A 16862-nucleotide genomic window follows, 5' to 3' on the forward strand; every position below is an offset into this window, starting at 1 on the left:
CGGGGCGGGGACTCGGGCGCCCGGGGCGCCGACTGATTACGTAGCGGGCGGGGCCGGAAGTGCCGCTCCCTAGTGGGGGCTGTTCATGGCGGTTCCGGGGTCTCCAACATTTTTCCCAGTTGTGGTCCTAAATCCTTCGGAAGCGGAGGCAGCGAAGCTTGAGGTAAGGCTCTGTGGTGTGTAGCGTTCGTCTTTGGAGCATACAGGCGCCTCCTTGTTGTCAGGAATCGAACGGAGTCTGCAGGCTGGAGACAAAGGCCCTTCGGCGGGGGTCCTTCGTTTTGAGCCCTACGGGGGAGATCTTTGGAGGCTGGCGGGGGTGTAAGATGAGGGTACGGCCCGGAGGCTGCCCCACCGGAGCTGAGGAGACTTGCGGGAGGAGTAGGAAGAGGGGTTTCCTTTACCTTAGGCTGAGGGCGGGGCCCACGGACTGTTGAAAAATAGAGCAGGGTGGGGGTAGCCAGGCGACTAACCATAATTCTGAGGCCTGCAGTAACCTGCGAAATGTTTTTGTACTCCAGAATCACTTTGAGAACCAAGTGGAGGGTCACGTGTATGGAACCGATACATTTCAGACTCAGGCTTTAGTTACTATTGATTATAGAAGGCTTTGAAGTACCGTAGTTGTGGCTCTCCCATTAAACCTAATTGCTGCTTTCCCACAGGTTCTTGCTGGTGTGAAATGACTGAGTACAAACTGGTGGTGGTTGGAGCAGGTGGTGTCGGGAAAAGCGCATTGACAATCCAGCTAATCCAGAACCACTTTGTAGATGAGTATGATCCCACCATAGAGGTGAGGCCCAGTGGTAGTGCGCTGACCGTACCTCTGGCTTTTGGTTCACCCTTACACCTGTCCTTTAGCTGTTCTTTAGCTAAAGGAATAATCAAGAGAGAAAGTAAAAGTTATTTGGGGTACTGCGTTCAGTAATACAATAACGAAGCTTTCCATGTTTGTGGAGAAGAGTTCATTTTTATTAGCTGCTGAAGTTTTTTTCTAAAAAACTGACAATAGTTCAGTAAACTTTTGCATACTCACTGTTGAACTCCTATGACAGCTCTATTAAACACAGGCCATAGGAAGAGTGACTGAATAATAGGATGGAGATAAAGGATTCAAAGATCTAGGTGTTCTTCAATTTTAATTAGCTGGCTGAAGCAGCTGAGACTGGGCTGGAGTAGAATATGAGATTTTGAGTCACCGCCTAGATTTCTTTCACTCCCTGTTTGCTGTTTACTTAGTTATGTTATGTTGAGCAAATCACTTAAACTCTCTGAGCTTCATTTTCCTCATCTATTAAATTACCATAAACATGTCCTGCCTATCAACACAGGGATGTTGCGAAAAATCAGTATAAGTTTTTTTTGTGAGTTCATGTTATAAATTGGCTTGAATAATGGCATCTAAGGTCCTTTAAATAAAAGGTTTTGTTTATTCAGTTTAGAAATGTCTGACTAGAGATTATTTTATTTTAATCCACACCCTGGTCTTCCTGCCCCCCACCCCCAGCCACTGAGTAGCCATTATTAAAAATTAGTCATTAGTCCTTGGCAGAAATTTCATGTTAAGCTTAACAGCTTTAGTATTAATAGTTAGAACCTTTTAATATTTTTCTGAGTTTTATTTACTGAAGGATAATGTACATACAGTAAAATACAAAAATGGTATATCTACAGCCCGGTGACTTAAAAATTTGTATATACTTATGTAACCACCACTCAGAAATATACACCGTTTCCAGTGCCCCAGAGTGTTCGCCCATGCCACTTTCCAGTCAATAAACCCCACCCTGCCAGGAAATAACCACTTCTCTGACTTCTGTTACTGTAAATTAGTTTGACTAAAACCTATCTTTATAATTTTAATTGTACTCATTTCCTCGGAACATTCATACACTTAAATCATATTTCATGCTTCAAGTAAGTTTTGGCAATGCGAGTTCTATGTTAATTTGAAAGTATATTACAGTCCCACAATGAAGTTGAGTTACAGAGGCACTGATCAATGAACTGGGAAACCAAGTCACATTCTGTTTCTGGAGCCAGATCTTTACCAAGTGTGATGGGTTATTTTCTTTAAACTGAATTCCCAAAACATAAATATTAAAATACAAGTAAAATTTTTGCCTTAGAGCCAAATTAAAAACTTTTAAAATATAAATATATGTGATTATGCATGTTTTTCCTCTTGAGGAATTACAACTGTATACCTTGTTTGGGATATTTAGGAATTTGATTCAGGAATATTTCCCAAAGATAAAATTTCACCATGATGAGAAAAATATATTTGTGTTATAATCTTGTCTGAAATAAAAATTGTTTGTGTATTTAGTCATAAACACAAATGACACTGTATCCAGGGCCCGGTATAATTGGTGGAGGTATGTTTAGAACTTTAAATGTACAATAAACAAGTAAGAAAAGTCTAGTTCATACCTTAGTAAAATACACTGTGAAACCTAATCTCTAGTCTAACTGCAGTAGAGCTGTCTTTTGAATTACCACATTTTTTCTATCTTTCCCAGGAACAGAGTGACCACGTTTTCCTTTCTGCAGGCATATAGGATTTGGGGCTTTTTTTCCTAGGGTGACATTAAGTACTTTCTGTTTGTGATTATATATGAGGAGTTTGAGGGACAAACCAGAGAGATGGAAATAAACTTAGGTAGGAGCTTATCTGACCTTGGCAATAGCATTGCATTCCCTATGGTTTCTAATAAAAATGAAATCTTCCTCTCTCCCTGCCATCCCCCACCCTCCGCACCCCCAGGATTCTTACCGAAAGCAGGTGGTTATAGACGGTGAAACCTGTCTGTTGGACATACTGGATACAGCTGGTCAAGAGGAGTACAGTGCCATGAGAGACCAATACATGAGGACAGGCGAAGGCTTCCTCTGTGTATTTGCCATCAATAATAGCAAATCATTTGCAGATATTAACCTCTACAGGTACTAGGAACATTATTTTTTCTGAAAGGATGATCTATAAGTGTATTCTGAAGCTTTGTGGGGGGATGAGGATACCACACTAGGGAGGATAGCGTTTTTAATTATGAGAATAGTTGGTTTCACATTGTTTAACATTGAGGTTTGGGGTTATAACTGAAAGTTAATATTGGAATTTATTTTATATAATACACCATGGCTAGAACGTGTGATGATACTTAAATGAAGCTTGCTAATGGGATGATTCAGAACCAGAGGTGGTGGTATGAGAGATCACACAGGAATTTCAGAGAGGAAAACATGTCTGAGAAAGAGTCGTCAGTAAGTCATAGAAGAGAGAAGATGATAGGAAGAAACGAATGGGGAGTAGATAAAGAGGAAGGATGGTCTTTCTCAGTAGAACCATAAAGTTTCAAAGCTCAATCAAACCATAAAAAATTCTGGTACAACATCCTTGTTTTACAGAATCAGAAGTAGAGCTGCAGGAAGTGATTTTTTAGGTTTTTGGAGTCATGGTTGTTACTAGTAGCAGATCCAGGACCAAAAACCCAGGACTCCTTTTTCTTAGCTCCATGTTCTTTGAGCAGAGTAATACAACACGTTGAAACTTGGCTCCATCATCTGTTACCCATGGGACTTTGGGGCAAACTCCCGAATGTCTGTGCCTGTGTCCTCATCAGTAATATGGGGAGAATAGTACCTACCAAAAGTTATTTTGAAAATTAAACAAGTTAATAAACATGTTAATCACCCAGAAAAGTTCCTATCACGTAGTCAACGCTATGCAGATGTTCTTCTACGGCCTGCAGTCCTGGATTGTGCTCCATCCACATGATGATGTCTGCTCGCAGAAACAAGCTAGTCCAAAACTGACTTCGGTCGGGTTTTTTTCCATCTAAACCTGCTCTACTTTCCATCTGCTCTCTGGAAATAATAGCAATATGTAATAAAATGTCCAACACTTGTCAAGCATCTGATATTTGTTGAATTTCCAGAAGTCGTTTTTCCTCTTAGGCTGTCTTGTCTTACATTATGCTTTAAAATTGGCCACCGCTCGGCACCTGGGTGGCTCAGATGGTTAAGTGTCTGCCTTGGGCTCAGGTCATAATCTCAGGGTCCTAGGATCGAGCCCCATGTCGGGCTTCCCGCTCAGAGGGGAGTCTGCTTCTCCCTCTCCCTTTGCCTCTCCCCCTGCTTGTGTGCTCTCTCTCTCTCATGAATAAATAAAATCTTAAAAAAAAAAAAATAGGCTACTGCCATTACAGCAAAGGTCAGTGCTGCAGACAGCCAGTGTGACATGGGTTCAGCACATGACTTCGTGTGTGATCTAGGGCTAGGGTCTGGAGTGGTGCTGTGCCGTATGGTGGCCACAGCCTTGTGTGCTTATTTCAGTTAGTTAAATAAAACTGAAAAATCAGTTCCTTGACCACATAGCAACTGACTTCTCAAGTGTCCAGTAGCTACATATGACTAGCGGATATAGTTGGACAGCACAGATGGAGAACCTTTCCATCATCGTGAAAAGTTTTATTGGACAGTATTCGTCAAGAAAATCTAGAGCACTTGTTTCCAAACTGCTGTGTGCTGTGTCTTCTGTGTCTCTGAAGGGTGTTGTAAGTTGGGAGTTCCAGATCCTTCGGTCCCCTTTAGTCAGAGCAGGTCTGGTGTTTTCTGTTTTGTATCTTGGACTTCCAGCTATAGTACTGTTTGAAGAAAATGTCTGGACACCACCCACCTAGAGAAGTGGATAGACGGTCTTTCATTAAATACTGTCACTCTCAAGAAAACCTCAAAAAGTTATTTTGAGGCAGTAAGCTTTACTTTTTGTACTTCAGATCCTAATCTAGAGTGTGATTTCAAGTTGCCAATTAAATCCGGAGCCAAGCTCTTTAGTGAATCAAGGAGCCCAGCAAGGGTATGTGCCAAAAGATAGAATTGCCATCCATTCCCACTGGAAGGTGAGCCAGTACTTGGCTTCCCTGTGGCTGCTGCGTCAAGTCTAAGCCAGTCTACCTAGTATGCGTGCTCTTTTATATTTAGTGGGGGGATACGTGAAACTCCATACTAGAAGCTAATAGGGCTAGATAAAATGCATTAGAACCTTTTTTATTCTAGCTGCTCATTCCTTCCTAAAGACCTGCTCTTAGGTTATGATAACATACTCCTTTTTTTTTTTTTTTTTTTTTTTTTTTTTAGGGAACAGATTAAGCGAGTAAAAGATTCAGATGATGTACCTATGGTGCTAGTAGGAAATAAGTGTGATTTGCCAACAAGGACAGTGGACACAAAACAAGCCCACGAACTGGCCAAGAGTTATGGGATTCCATTCATTGAAACCTCAGCCAAGACCAGACAGGTATAGCAGAGCTTTGAGCATCTAGCAAGGGTTTGTTTAATGCAGAGAAGTTTGACTGCAGGAAATAGGAGCCGCATTCTTTGTTGTTACGGATTTTCGATATTCTATTTTTTTAATCTTCAGTTTAAACCCAAAATGAGCTGATGAATATTCAGGTGTGGCACTTTACTCCCACCTTAACATGCTACTATTACTAAATATTACTAAAATGAGGACCCTTGATTAAAGATAAGTACAAACATTAGACCTTCCTCCATCAACACCAGCCAGTGTTTTGGGCTTTAGCTCTGCTGAATGGAATCTTTAGATCTGGTAGTTCTGTATGTCCCACGTTACCCATTTTTCTGTGCTTGAATGTTATTTTTGCAGAATATGCCATTTGTGTATCAGCCTGTTGATGTGATTCAGTAGGAATGCTAAGTTTGGTGTCCTCTTCCTAAATCACCTTATTTCATCGGCTTGTTGGAATTTTAAATCCACTAAAGAAGTACAAATGAGAGAGCTTACAACTTGGATTGTGTCTATTAAGCCATCCTTATCATGTTCTTCTATAGGGTGTCGAAGATGCCTTTTACACACTGGTAAGAGAAATACGTCAGTACCGAATGAAGAAACTCAACAGCAATGATGATGGGACTCAAGGTTGTATGGGGTTACCGTGTGTGGTGATGTAACAAGGTGAGCATGTGGTCTCCTGACATAAATTTTATTATTTAGCATCAGGCAATTTGGAGGAGATTGCTGTTATTTTTTCTGTACAGTTATAAAATATTTTCCTCATGGCACCTTTTCTGAGGGTACTGAAGTCTAAAATGTTTTTATCGCATTTAAGTAGACTACACCTGGGTGGCTCAGTTGATTAAGCATCTGCCTTCGGCTCAGGTCATAATGCCAGGGTCCTGGGATCAAGCCCCACATCAGGCTCCCTGCTTAGCAGGGAGCCTGCTTCTCCCTCTCCCTCTGCATGCCGCTCCGCCTACTTGTGCATGTTCTCTCCCTCTCTCTTTCTGTCCCTGACAAATAAATAAATAAATAAATAAAAGCTTAAAAAATAATAATAAAGCATTTAAGTATTTTATAGACATTATTACACTTTCAATAATATTAGAAACTAGAAGGTATTATTGTGAAAAGTACAAATACCGTACCATATTTTTGGCACTGATTAGGAGTTTGAAGAATCACTACATCAAAACTCATGATTATAATGACATGGTGTGTGTTCTTTTCTTATAGATACTTTTAAAGTTCTAGCATCAGAAAAGAGCCACTGTCAAGGTAGGACAAGTTTGGAAATGAATATGTTATCGTTCGTGTTGATTTCTTGACCTTGTTTTTCTTACATTTTCTATATGCCACTTATACAAATTCTGTCTTTATTTTAGCTGCACTGACACCCTGGTCCTGACTTCCCTGGAGGAGAAGTATTCCTGTTGCTATCTTCAGTCTCACAAAGAAGCTCCTGCTACTTCCCCAACTCTCAGTAGATCAGTACAATATTCTCTATTTGAGAAGTTCTCTGAATAACTACCTCCTCACTTGGTTGTCTGACCAGAGAAATGAACCTCTTGTTACTCCCCACTGTTTTTCCATCCTGGGTTCTCCCCCAACACACACAAACAAACCTCTGCCATCCCAGGTTTTTCATCTGCAAAGTAATTCATGCTCTGAAACAGAGAACCAAACTTGTAGACATGAAATTCTGTAGGAAACAATGTCTTGAGCTCTAAAGTAGCAACTGCTGGTGACTTTTTTTTTTCCTTTTTATTGTTGAACTTGGAACTATGATGATTTTTGGAGAAATGTCATAAATTACTGTTTTGCTGAGAATATAGTTAAGTTGCCATTTGGTTTGTTTATAATATCATTGGCTATATTCTATAAATTGGCATCTCCTCTGCATTCATAAATTACACAAGTGAATACTGACTTTTGAGTCTATCCTAGTGTTCTCGACTTTCACATAATTAAATCTAACTCGCAGCAAAGTGCCTTTTTTTTTTAGGAGTGGTTTGTAGACTTGATTTATAATATTTCAGTGGAATAGATGTCTCAAAAATCATTATACATGGAAATGAATGTCTGAGATACATCTATGACCTGTCTACCTTTGAGGGAAAGACTTACCGATGTGATAGCAGATGCCATTTCTTACATGTATGAAGTTGGATTTCCAGAGACCTGATTTGGGTCTCTTCCAAGAGAAAGGTGAAACTGGAAACAATTATGAATAATTTCACTTAATTTTTACCTAATTTCTACTTTTTTGGGGGGGTGGGGCAGGGGGTAGGTTACCACTTACAAAAAATGTATGCAATTTGTTTCTTCTAGCTTGCTGATAATGAACTTCCATTCATATTTAAATTTAGGGCATATCTGAAAGCTCTACATTTGCAGGTGTTTGAAATTGTAATAGTTGAATGTAGTTTTAATAGCTAAAATTAATGATTTTCAAGTCTCAGATGTATTAACAGACACATTTTCACTGTATATCATGGTATTTTAACGATGTATATAATTGCCCTCATTCCCCTTCTCACCCCACCCTCTCCCTCGTCCCACCACAGTGGTGGCTTGCTTATTTCAGTTGAGTAAAGCATGGTGCTGACAGACCAGGGTCACAGTTTCAAAACTTGAGCAAGCCAGTTAGCATCACAGAGAGAGAAATTCTTCCACGTTTGCTCATTGCACCAGTAACTCCAGCTAGTAGTTTTGCCAGATGTATACTGTTAGTCCTGCAAGGAAGGAAGAGGTCAGTTAGCACAAATCCTTCACCATGACTGGAAAAACTTGCCATCTTGAGGAGGGTCAGCCTAGAGGTTTTTATAAATAAAAGTATATAGACTTTTTTTAGCCACGTGGAAACTCTGAATTAAACCCAATAATTTTTTCATTATTTTGAGAATTTTGAATTTTTTATTTTCATTCTCTTGAGAAGTTTATTTTGATGCCTCATCAAAATTTTTAAAATTTTCTATATTGATAGTGTTCTTTGAAGGGTGCAAAACAGGATGTTGATGAATTAGTCTGTGCAAACCAGATAATAAGCTGATGAGTTTGTTCAGAACAAGAAGTCGCCTTTCTGTTGAAATTGCTGTTTGAGAAGGGAATAGAAAATAGAATCAATTGTTAGTTATGAGGGTTGGAGGTAGGGCTTTTCCATTTGCAGATAATTTCATGGTAATTCTAGTGAAAATTAGACTTGGATAACTTCTGATAAAAGACTAGCTCCAAAATGGCCACTTTCTGTTCTTGTCTTCTGATGTGTAGATACTTACTGAGGTCCTCCATCTTCTAAAATGAGTTTTCCTTTAAGTAAACTCCACATTGCCTTGAAATGAATTCCGAAGAGGGGAAGAAACATAGACTGTGCCCAGAGTGGAATAAACCCAGAGAGTTGTGTTCCTTTGCGTTAATTTTGAGAGCTTTCACATACTGTCAACACCTGTAAACAAACTCTGCTGCTGTGTTTGTGCTCCTGTGGAACACCACTCTGTAACTTTCTCGAGGCTAGATTGAGGCTTGTCACTTCCATCCTTGTCATTGTCTTCCACCTCCTCCTCCTCTGCTCTGTGTGAGTGACAGTAGGACTCTTTTTTTTTTATATCAAATTTAGGGAAAAGGATACTCATTTTAGCCCTTATATGGCTGTACCTTTAGTTTTTTCAAGTATGTTCTAAGCACAGATGTATATCTAAATGGGGCCAGAATTCAGACTTGACAATGTTCTATTATTTTAATAGCTTCTTAAGAAGTTACATGTAGGTGTGAATTTTGGCACAATAGAGTGACAAACTTACAGTTAAATGCTGAATAACTTCAGTTGGTGTGAAATAAAGTGTGGTTTTTAGAATATGTTTGTAATTGCTGAAAACAATTCTAGTTTACCTCAAAATCTGAAAAGTCTCTTTCCCCCAGTCAAGTGCCTGGCCAGCTATTATGAATTACATACTACTTTATGTGTGTTTGTGTTTTAAAGGTTGCTCCTTCAAGAGTGTGAAAATGTTCTGTCTAAAGGCTACCATGCCTACCCTGTAAATGAAACTGTTAAGTGCTGTATTTGCTCCAGCAGCATACTCTAGAATGTTACTTGGTAATATAATATCGTACTTATTACAGTTTTCACTTTAGTGTAATAGGTAAAATTATTCTCAGTATGTATTTTAGTCGGCCCATGTTTAGTCTTTCATCATCCTTTAAACTGCTGTGAATTTTTTGTCTTGACTTGAAAGCAAGGATAGAGAAACACTTTAAAAGAGATATTTTGGTTTTTTCCCATTCCAGAATTTGTGAGCATAATCATATTTACATTTACAGTCATGAACTCTCAAGCTGGCAGCTACAACCAAGAACCAAAAAATGGTGCATTCTGCTTCTTGTAATTCATCTCTGCTAATAAATTATAAGAAGTGAAGATAATTAATTAGGGAAAATATTTTATTTAGGTGATTTCTGTAAGCAAGGGACTATAATTCTTGTACATTATTTTTCATCTTTGCTGTTTCTTTAAGCAGTCTAATGTGCCACAAAATTATTTTTAACATTTTTCCTGTAAGAATTGTTTTAAAAGTGTTCTCATTGTCAGAATAGTTGTAGATATGTTTCAAAATATAACTGGTGATTCTTAAAGGCCCGAGAACTGACCTAAGAAGCAATTGTATGAATTCTACTCTGGAGGGAAGGGAGGATCTCAATGGAAATTGTATGACTTTTATATTTCTGTGCCATCAAATATAGGTGAAAATACCAATTGTGCAATTCTGCTGTTTAAACAGGAACTATTGGCCTCCTTGGCCCTAAATAAAAAGGGCTGATATTTTAAGTTGACTATTTTATTGTAAATTAATCCATCTTAATTTTTGAAAATTTGGTTGAATGTTTTTCTTGTTAAATGTTTAAAAAATAAAAACTGGAAGTTCTTTGCTTAGTCATAAGTCTTTTTTCCACCGAAGTGCCTTTATTGAAAGTTAATATCAATTTTAGACTTTTGGATGTGACATTTGGACAAAGTTTGGAAGATCCAAGTTCCTTACTTTATCCCAATATAAAATATGTCAGAGCCTGCCTTTAATCTATTACCTTGGGGGTGATTCATAGCCATGATCCATAGCTACATGCCAAATTCTAACATATTAATATGAAGTGCTTGAAACTATCTTTGGAAATCTTTTGTCCTATTTTTGCATTACTGCACAGTCTACCAATATCGGTATCATTAGAAGAACATCAGTGTAGGAGCCAAAGAACATGGGTTCCAACTATAATTTTAGGGTGTATTGGTGTATCTCAAATTCCCAACCCTAATTAAGGAGATGTAGTTACTCAAAACAAAAGAAAAAACACAAAACAAAACAAACTTTACACCTGGGATTTTCCACCTAACACTGGCATACTGTGATTATATGGACCTTGGTTTATTTTACCAAAGACATCATTTTTACTTTCACTTTTCCTTCAAAAGAGGACAAGGAGAGAGATCATTAGTATTTGGCTGAATTAAGCTTGAGGAAAACCAATGTAAATGGCAAATTACTGTTTCTAGATAGGACTATTAGGAAATACAGACATTTTAGATAATAAAATGTAAATGAAAAACAATTATGGGCTTTGTATATCTAAAACATTTCCCCCTTAAGTCAATCACCTGTGCCTACTGTCATTTATTTCCTGCTAGTATTTGATCCCCTCGTAACCGAAAAAGGAAAGGAGGAAAGTATGTTTTCTGGCTTCTGCTGATGGCTGCTATTCTGTTTGGCAAAGTGAACCTACAAAGAGACATATGATGAAAAAGTAGCCTAGGAAGCTTGTTTATTTGGAATATGTGGAGCCCTCCCATGCATCTCTGTGCTGTTAAGATTTCTGTTCTTAGAACAAGCAATACTCAAGGTCATTAAAAGGCCAACATAGTTAGATGAGTTATTTGATATCCATAAATACGGGTAAAGGGGCCAAGAGGCCATGCTAGTGATCATTTTGCAAAACTGCTTAAGAGACATTTCAGAGAGTGTCCAACTCCATGACTTGAGAGCACAGGATCAATGTCCAGTATCCAAGTGGGAAAATACGCTTTGTATTGCTTTAAAAATAACTCTTGGCAATGAAATGTGGTCAATAAAAGCAAACCGGAACTCTAGGAACAACGAAATACAGGAAACATCCTTTGCAGTGCCAAGAGGGGCAATAAAAGTTCAGATTCATGAACTGGAAGTAAACTTCATGAATTGATCATTCTTATCTGGAGATTTTTTGTATTCATGATTTACTTCACACTTGCACCAAAATAGTTTTATTAACCTACTGCATGTTATTTTTCAACTTAAAAGAATGAACTTAGTCTCTTCTTAAAATAGTATAAATTATAACTCCAATATAAATATAGTGTACAACCGATTTGTGGGAGTGTATAAAGAGGTAGTACTCACCCAATGTTGGGAGTTAAAGTGATATGAAATGTTTCTAAAGATAGAGGCAACTTTCAGCCAAGCTGCTACTGGGGGAGGACGGGGGAGGATGTGGTTGGAAGGGAGCTGTTGCCTCCTAGAGCCTTTAAGCGCAGGAGCCTGAAATACCCAGCTCAGGACAAGAAGTCTGGAATGGGTGCTGTGAAATGATACAGTTGGCACTATTGACCCTTTCTGAAGGAGCTACAGATGTGTGTGGTACGTGTAAGATTTAAGTCTGAAAGAAAACTTGCATGTTATTTTAAAACATCTTAGTACAAATTGATTCCCCACATTTTACAACTGAGACCCAACATCCCTGATTTTTTTTTTAAATCAATGGAATGAAGTTTAAAGACCTCTTCAAAGTTAGATCAAGACCTCTCATAACTGTATGCTTGTTTTGCCTGTGAATTTGAGGAGTTTGATATTTAATAATTAAAGTCCAAAATGAAACTCTAGAATGGCATATGAACTAAAATTACCAAGGCCTGTGCCTGTGTCACCCCATCATTCTGTATGTGGTGTTGACATTTCCTCTTAGAGAACCGCATTTGGATCCCACTGTGAGGCAGAGCCACATGCCCTAACAAAATATATTTGGTTCATTGGCTCACCAAATTTTCCTTATGACTTTCCTTCCTAATTCATTTAGCAAGTTTTTATTGAATACCTACTATGTGCTTGGGTGCCGTGCTGCTCTGGACATTGAGTAGTGAACCAGATAGACATTGGTCCCTTATTCATCTTTTATATTCTATTGAGGAGAGATCACTAAAACAAAATTTCTTAGTTGGAATTTGGTGATTGTCTCAAAGCCTCTACCCAGTTTTTCTGACCCCTCTGACTCCTTCCCTATCTTTCTGAGAATGCTCAAGGCTACCCAAGATGCACCAGAAACTGTCTCGTGCCTCATTGCCACTTGGGTCTCTCCTTTTCAAGTCAAGGCTCCACAGGAACGGAAAATTTATATTGCTTCGCAAGTTCAAAGTGCTCTTACCAACCCCATCTCATGTAATCCTCAACAACAAAGTAATACAGAATGGCCTCCATTTTACTGGTGAGAAAAACTACTGAATCTCCTAAAAATGGATGGATTTATTTAGATTTGAGCCCAGGTCTCCTGAATTCAGATCCTGTGCTCTTTTTGGCTCACTTAGTAGTTTTGAAACCATGCTTCTCAAAGCCCTTCGAGTCTTCTGAAGAAGTCTTCTGAGAAAGCCTGAGTGGATGGAGCCCTTCCTTGTCCCCCTACTTCAGCCGAAGCAGTCCACTTTCATCCGTTTTTCATTTTAGGCTTTCATTCAATATTTAGTCTGAAGATTCCTTAAGAAAAAGTTCAAACAGCACTCGACTTCACCAGTCCACTGCTACAACCATCTATCAGTGGGGGATCACTAGGTCACATCCTTGAGTCTAGCCAGAACCCAGTACCTCTAGGCATAGTCATGGTCATTGCACAACTAAGCAATAGTGAGGCAGGATATAACACAGTGGTTCCGAATCCCCACTCTGGAGCCAGAATACCTGGGCTACTACTCACCACGAACTATGAGCCTTTGGGCAAGTCAACCTCTCTGTATCTAAATTTCTTCAACGGAGGTAATAATAGTTCTTCAAAAGACTATTGTGAATGGGCACCTGGGTGGCTCAGTCAGTTGAATGCCGGACTCTTTCGACTCAGGTCATGGTCTCAGGGTTGTGAGATCAAGCCCCACAGTGGGCCCCCTACTGGGCGTGGAGCCTGCTTAAGATTCTCTCACTCCTCCTCCTCCTGCACATGAACACCCCCTCTCTTTCTTTCTCAAAAAAAAAAAAAAAAAAAAAAGACTATTGTGAAAATTAAATGAATTAACATATGTTTAAGAAAAAAAACCCAAAAAGCTTGGAACAGTCCTCAGCACAATTACCACTGCACGGACCCCATAGCGTGCCTCCTTCTCACTTCCAACAGAAAGCAGTACACTGTTAAGTTTAGATTGTTTTGTTAAAAGCAAATTGCTGAATTTCAGTTCCATTCAATAGACAGGAAATAAAGTCAGTTTGTCTCATGGAAAAGGATGAGTCTTATAAATCTGACTTCTTTATTTTTAGGCATGTATGGGAAATTATTACCGACAGGAAAATGAGGCTGAATCCAGTAAAATTCCACAGGTTTCCTTATACTCCAAACAAAAACTGATTACTTAGGTATAAAGTAATTTTTGCATACCTCTAACAGGGTGACAAAAACAGTACATAGATGCTGCTCGCAAAACGGTTGTATTCCCAAACCAAAAGTTGTAATGAACCCAGTCGGCTCCCACTGAGGCAACCTAACAGAAGATGAAGCTGATCCTGAAAGTGTACTTAGGGCCACCCTGAGCCCCATAGGTGGCTTTGGTATCTCTGAACCAAGAGGGATGGAGTGCATCGAGGGGGTGGGATGAAAGGCAGGTTGGAAAGGGGTGGGAGCTCCCAGCAGGTTTCACAGCAGGGAGGGAGATCTGCTATAGCAGAACAGAAGGGCTTTGTAGACCAAAAAAGGCAGGCAGCAGTGATCTGTGTATAGCTGATTCACCTTAAGTACCTGTCATCTCCTTCCTGTACAACCTCAGGTTACAGACCTCTGGAACTCAATGAAATACAAGAGATCTTGCCCTTTAAAAAATACTTGTAGGGACCTGGGTGGCTCAGTTGGTTAAGCGTCTGCCTTCGGCTCAGGTCATGATCTCAGGGTCCTGGGATCGAGCCCCACATCGGGTTCCCTGCTCAGTGGGGAGTCGGTTTCTCCTTCTCCCTCTGCCCCTACTCATGCTCACTCTCATTCCCTCTCTCTCAAATAAATAAAAAATTTTTAAAAATCAAAAAAAAAATACTTATAAATTTGTTATTTGGAACTCTGGGCGTTTTTCATTGGAATAATGTTCTAAATGATGGTTAGTTTCCAGGTTAGCTCCAACCAATGTAGTCCATAGTATAGCTGAAATATACATGTTAACAGTTTTTAAAAGAAAACAAAATAATACCTTTTTTTTTTGCTAAAAACTAAAGTGAGAAAAATAAGAGTTGAACAAGACTAGTTTATCTTATATACTGATGCTTGAAGAAAAGCAAGCTTGGGGCACTTGGGTTGTTCAGTTGGTTAAGCATCCAACTCTTGATTTTGGCTCAGGTCCTGATCTCAGGGTGGTAAGATTGAGCACCACCACCCCACCACCCTCCCCAAGTCGGGATTCCATACTGGGTGTGGAGCCTACTTAAGTTTCTCTCTCTCTCACTGCCCCTTCCCTCCTCCACCCCGGCTCTCTCTCCTTCTCGCAAAAAAAAAATAAAAAAAGATTTTTAAAAAAGAAAAGCAAGTTTAATTACAGAAAAAGAATGAGTAGATACAGACTTGTCCCATTGAAGGAACTTCTGGGGCCTTCCCTTAAAGGCTGTAGGTGATGATAGGATCGGAATTTGTTTATTTCATTTTCCTTTAAATTCAGGTTTTATTTTTCTTATGATAGAAACAATACTTGTTCGTGGTAGAAAATGGAAATGAGCCAATAGAAAAAAGTAAAAAATCGCCATCATCCCACTATCCAGACAGAATACTCGTGTAAGTTCCCCGGGCTGCTTTTCAATGTCTATAGTGATATTTAAGTTAAATGCCTTTCTTTTTTTTTTTTTTTTTACAAAAACAAGATTATACTATGTATACATCTTTGTATTATGTTTTCTCACCTAATATTTTTGAATGATTCCTATGTTAATATGTATTCATTCACATCATCATGTTAATTACTAAGTGGTATTTTATGTGATGGTTGTACCATACATTAATCAATCTTATATTGCAGACATATCAGTTGTTCCTACTTTTTTGGCTCTTATAACGGTTTGGCTGCAATTAACATTTTTGAAATACATTTTTGAGTGCTTGTATAACAATTTCCTTAAAATAAAGTCATAAAAATGAAATTGTTTTATCAATAGATAAGCATACTTTTTAAGGGTTTTTGATAAATGTATTGCCAAATTCCCTTCCATAAAGACTAAAATCTTACACATCCACACCAACCCCATGTGAGTGTCTGTTTTCCCATGTATTAAACATTGAGTGTTATCAAGGAACTGGTTCTTTTTTTTTTATATCAAGTTCACTTCAAATTGTATGGAATAACAGAAACAAATTGTAAATTATTTTTAAAAAAAACAATAAATGTTAGGGAGCCCCTGGGTGGCCCAATTGGTTAAGCGACAGACTCTAGATTTCAGCTGGGGTCATGATCTCAGGGTCGTGAGATTGAGCACCACCCCCTCAAACCCCCCTTCCACTGGGCTCCATGCTGGGTGTGGAGCCTGCTTAGGATTCTCTCTCTCCCTCTGCCCCTCCCCGCCCCTGCTCATGCTCTCTCTCTCTCTCTCTCTCTAACAATAACAACAAAACAAAAAACCAAAAACCACTAAATATTAGAATATATGCAGTTTTAGAAATTCCTCATGGTATAATGGATCATATTTTTCAAACTTGCATCAGGTGGAATTCCCCAAAAGACAAGTCTCTTAAGATCTTTTCATTTTTGAAAAGATTTTATTTATTTGGGATGCCTGGGTGGCTCAGTCAGTTAAGCATCTGCCTTCGGCTCAGGTCATGATCCCAGGGTCCTGGGATCAAGTCCCAAATCAGGCTCCTTGCTCAGCAGGGAGGCTGCTTCTCCCTCTGCCTCTCCCCCTAGCTTATTTGTCTTCTGACAAATAAATAAAAATAAAGATTTTATTTTAAAAAAAAGATTTTATTTATTTGAGAGAGAGAGAAAGAGAGAGAGAGTGCATGCGCACAGAAGCAGGGAAAAGGGCAGAGAGGGAGGGAGAGGGAGAAACAGACTCCATGCTGAGCTCGGAGCCCATGGGGCTCAACCCCACAACCCCGAGATCTTGACCAGAGACGAAATCAAGAGTCAGCCACTCAACTGACTGAGCCACCCGGGCGCCTCAAGATCTTTTCATTTTTAACTTGATGGTAAAGACTTAAAATTTGTTCTCTTTTCCCTATTACACCTACCAACTTTTGTCTGGACATCTCTATGTGCTAACAACTTTAGATTCATTAATTCATTTATTCAGTGAATTGGGAATATAAAAATAATACAGGGCTT

The 16862-nt window shown here is 39.0% G+C and overlaps 1 protein-coding gene across 1 annotated transcript; it reads left to right on the plus strand.

Moving 5' to 3' along the window:
• Positions 1-30: 30 nt before the first annotated feature.
• NRAS (NRAS proto-oncogene, GTPase) lies at positions 31-10218 on the plus strand. The gene is made up of 7 exons (XM_036088484.2): positions 31-163; positions 666-793; positions 2768-2946; positions 5140-5299; positions 5854-5977; positions 6536-6577; positions 6685-10218. The coding sequence occupies exons 2-5, from the start codon at positions 683-685 to the stop codon at positions 5971-5973; spliced, it is 570 nt and encodes a 189-aa protein (XP_035944377.1). The 5' UTR covers positions 31-163; positions 666-682; the 3' UTR covers positions 5974-5977; positions 6536-6577; positions 6685-10218.
• Positions 10219-16862: the final 6644 nt, after the last annotated feature.

The sequence above is a fragment of the Halichoerus grypus genome, chromosome 5 (assembly GCF_964656455.1).
Source record: "Halichoerus grypus chromosome 5, mHalGry1.hap1.1, whole genome shotgun sequence".
Taxonomy (NCBI): Eukaryota; Metazoa; Chordata; class Mammalia; order Carnivora; family Phocidae; genus Halichoerus; species Halichoerus grypus.

Bases quoted from the DNA above. Each gene is read 5' to 3' on its own strand.
- NRAS (XM_036088484.2), top strand. From the start codon at position 683: ATGACTGAGTACAAACTGGTGGTGGTTGGAGCAGGTGGTGTCGGGAAA. The intron at 794-2,767 runs GTGAGGCCCAGT...CCGCACCCCCAG, and splicing joins AGTATGATCCCACCATAGAG to GATTCTTACCGAAAGCAGGT. The intron at 5,300-5,853 runs GTATAGCAGAGC...GTTCTTCTATAG, and splicing joins CCTCAGCCAAGACCAGACAG to GGTGTCGAAGATGCCTTTTA.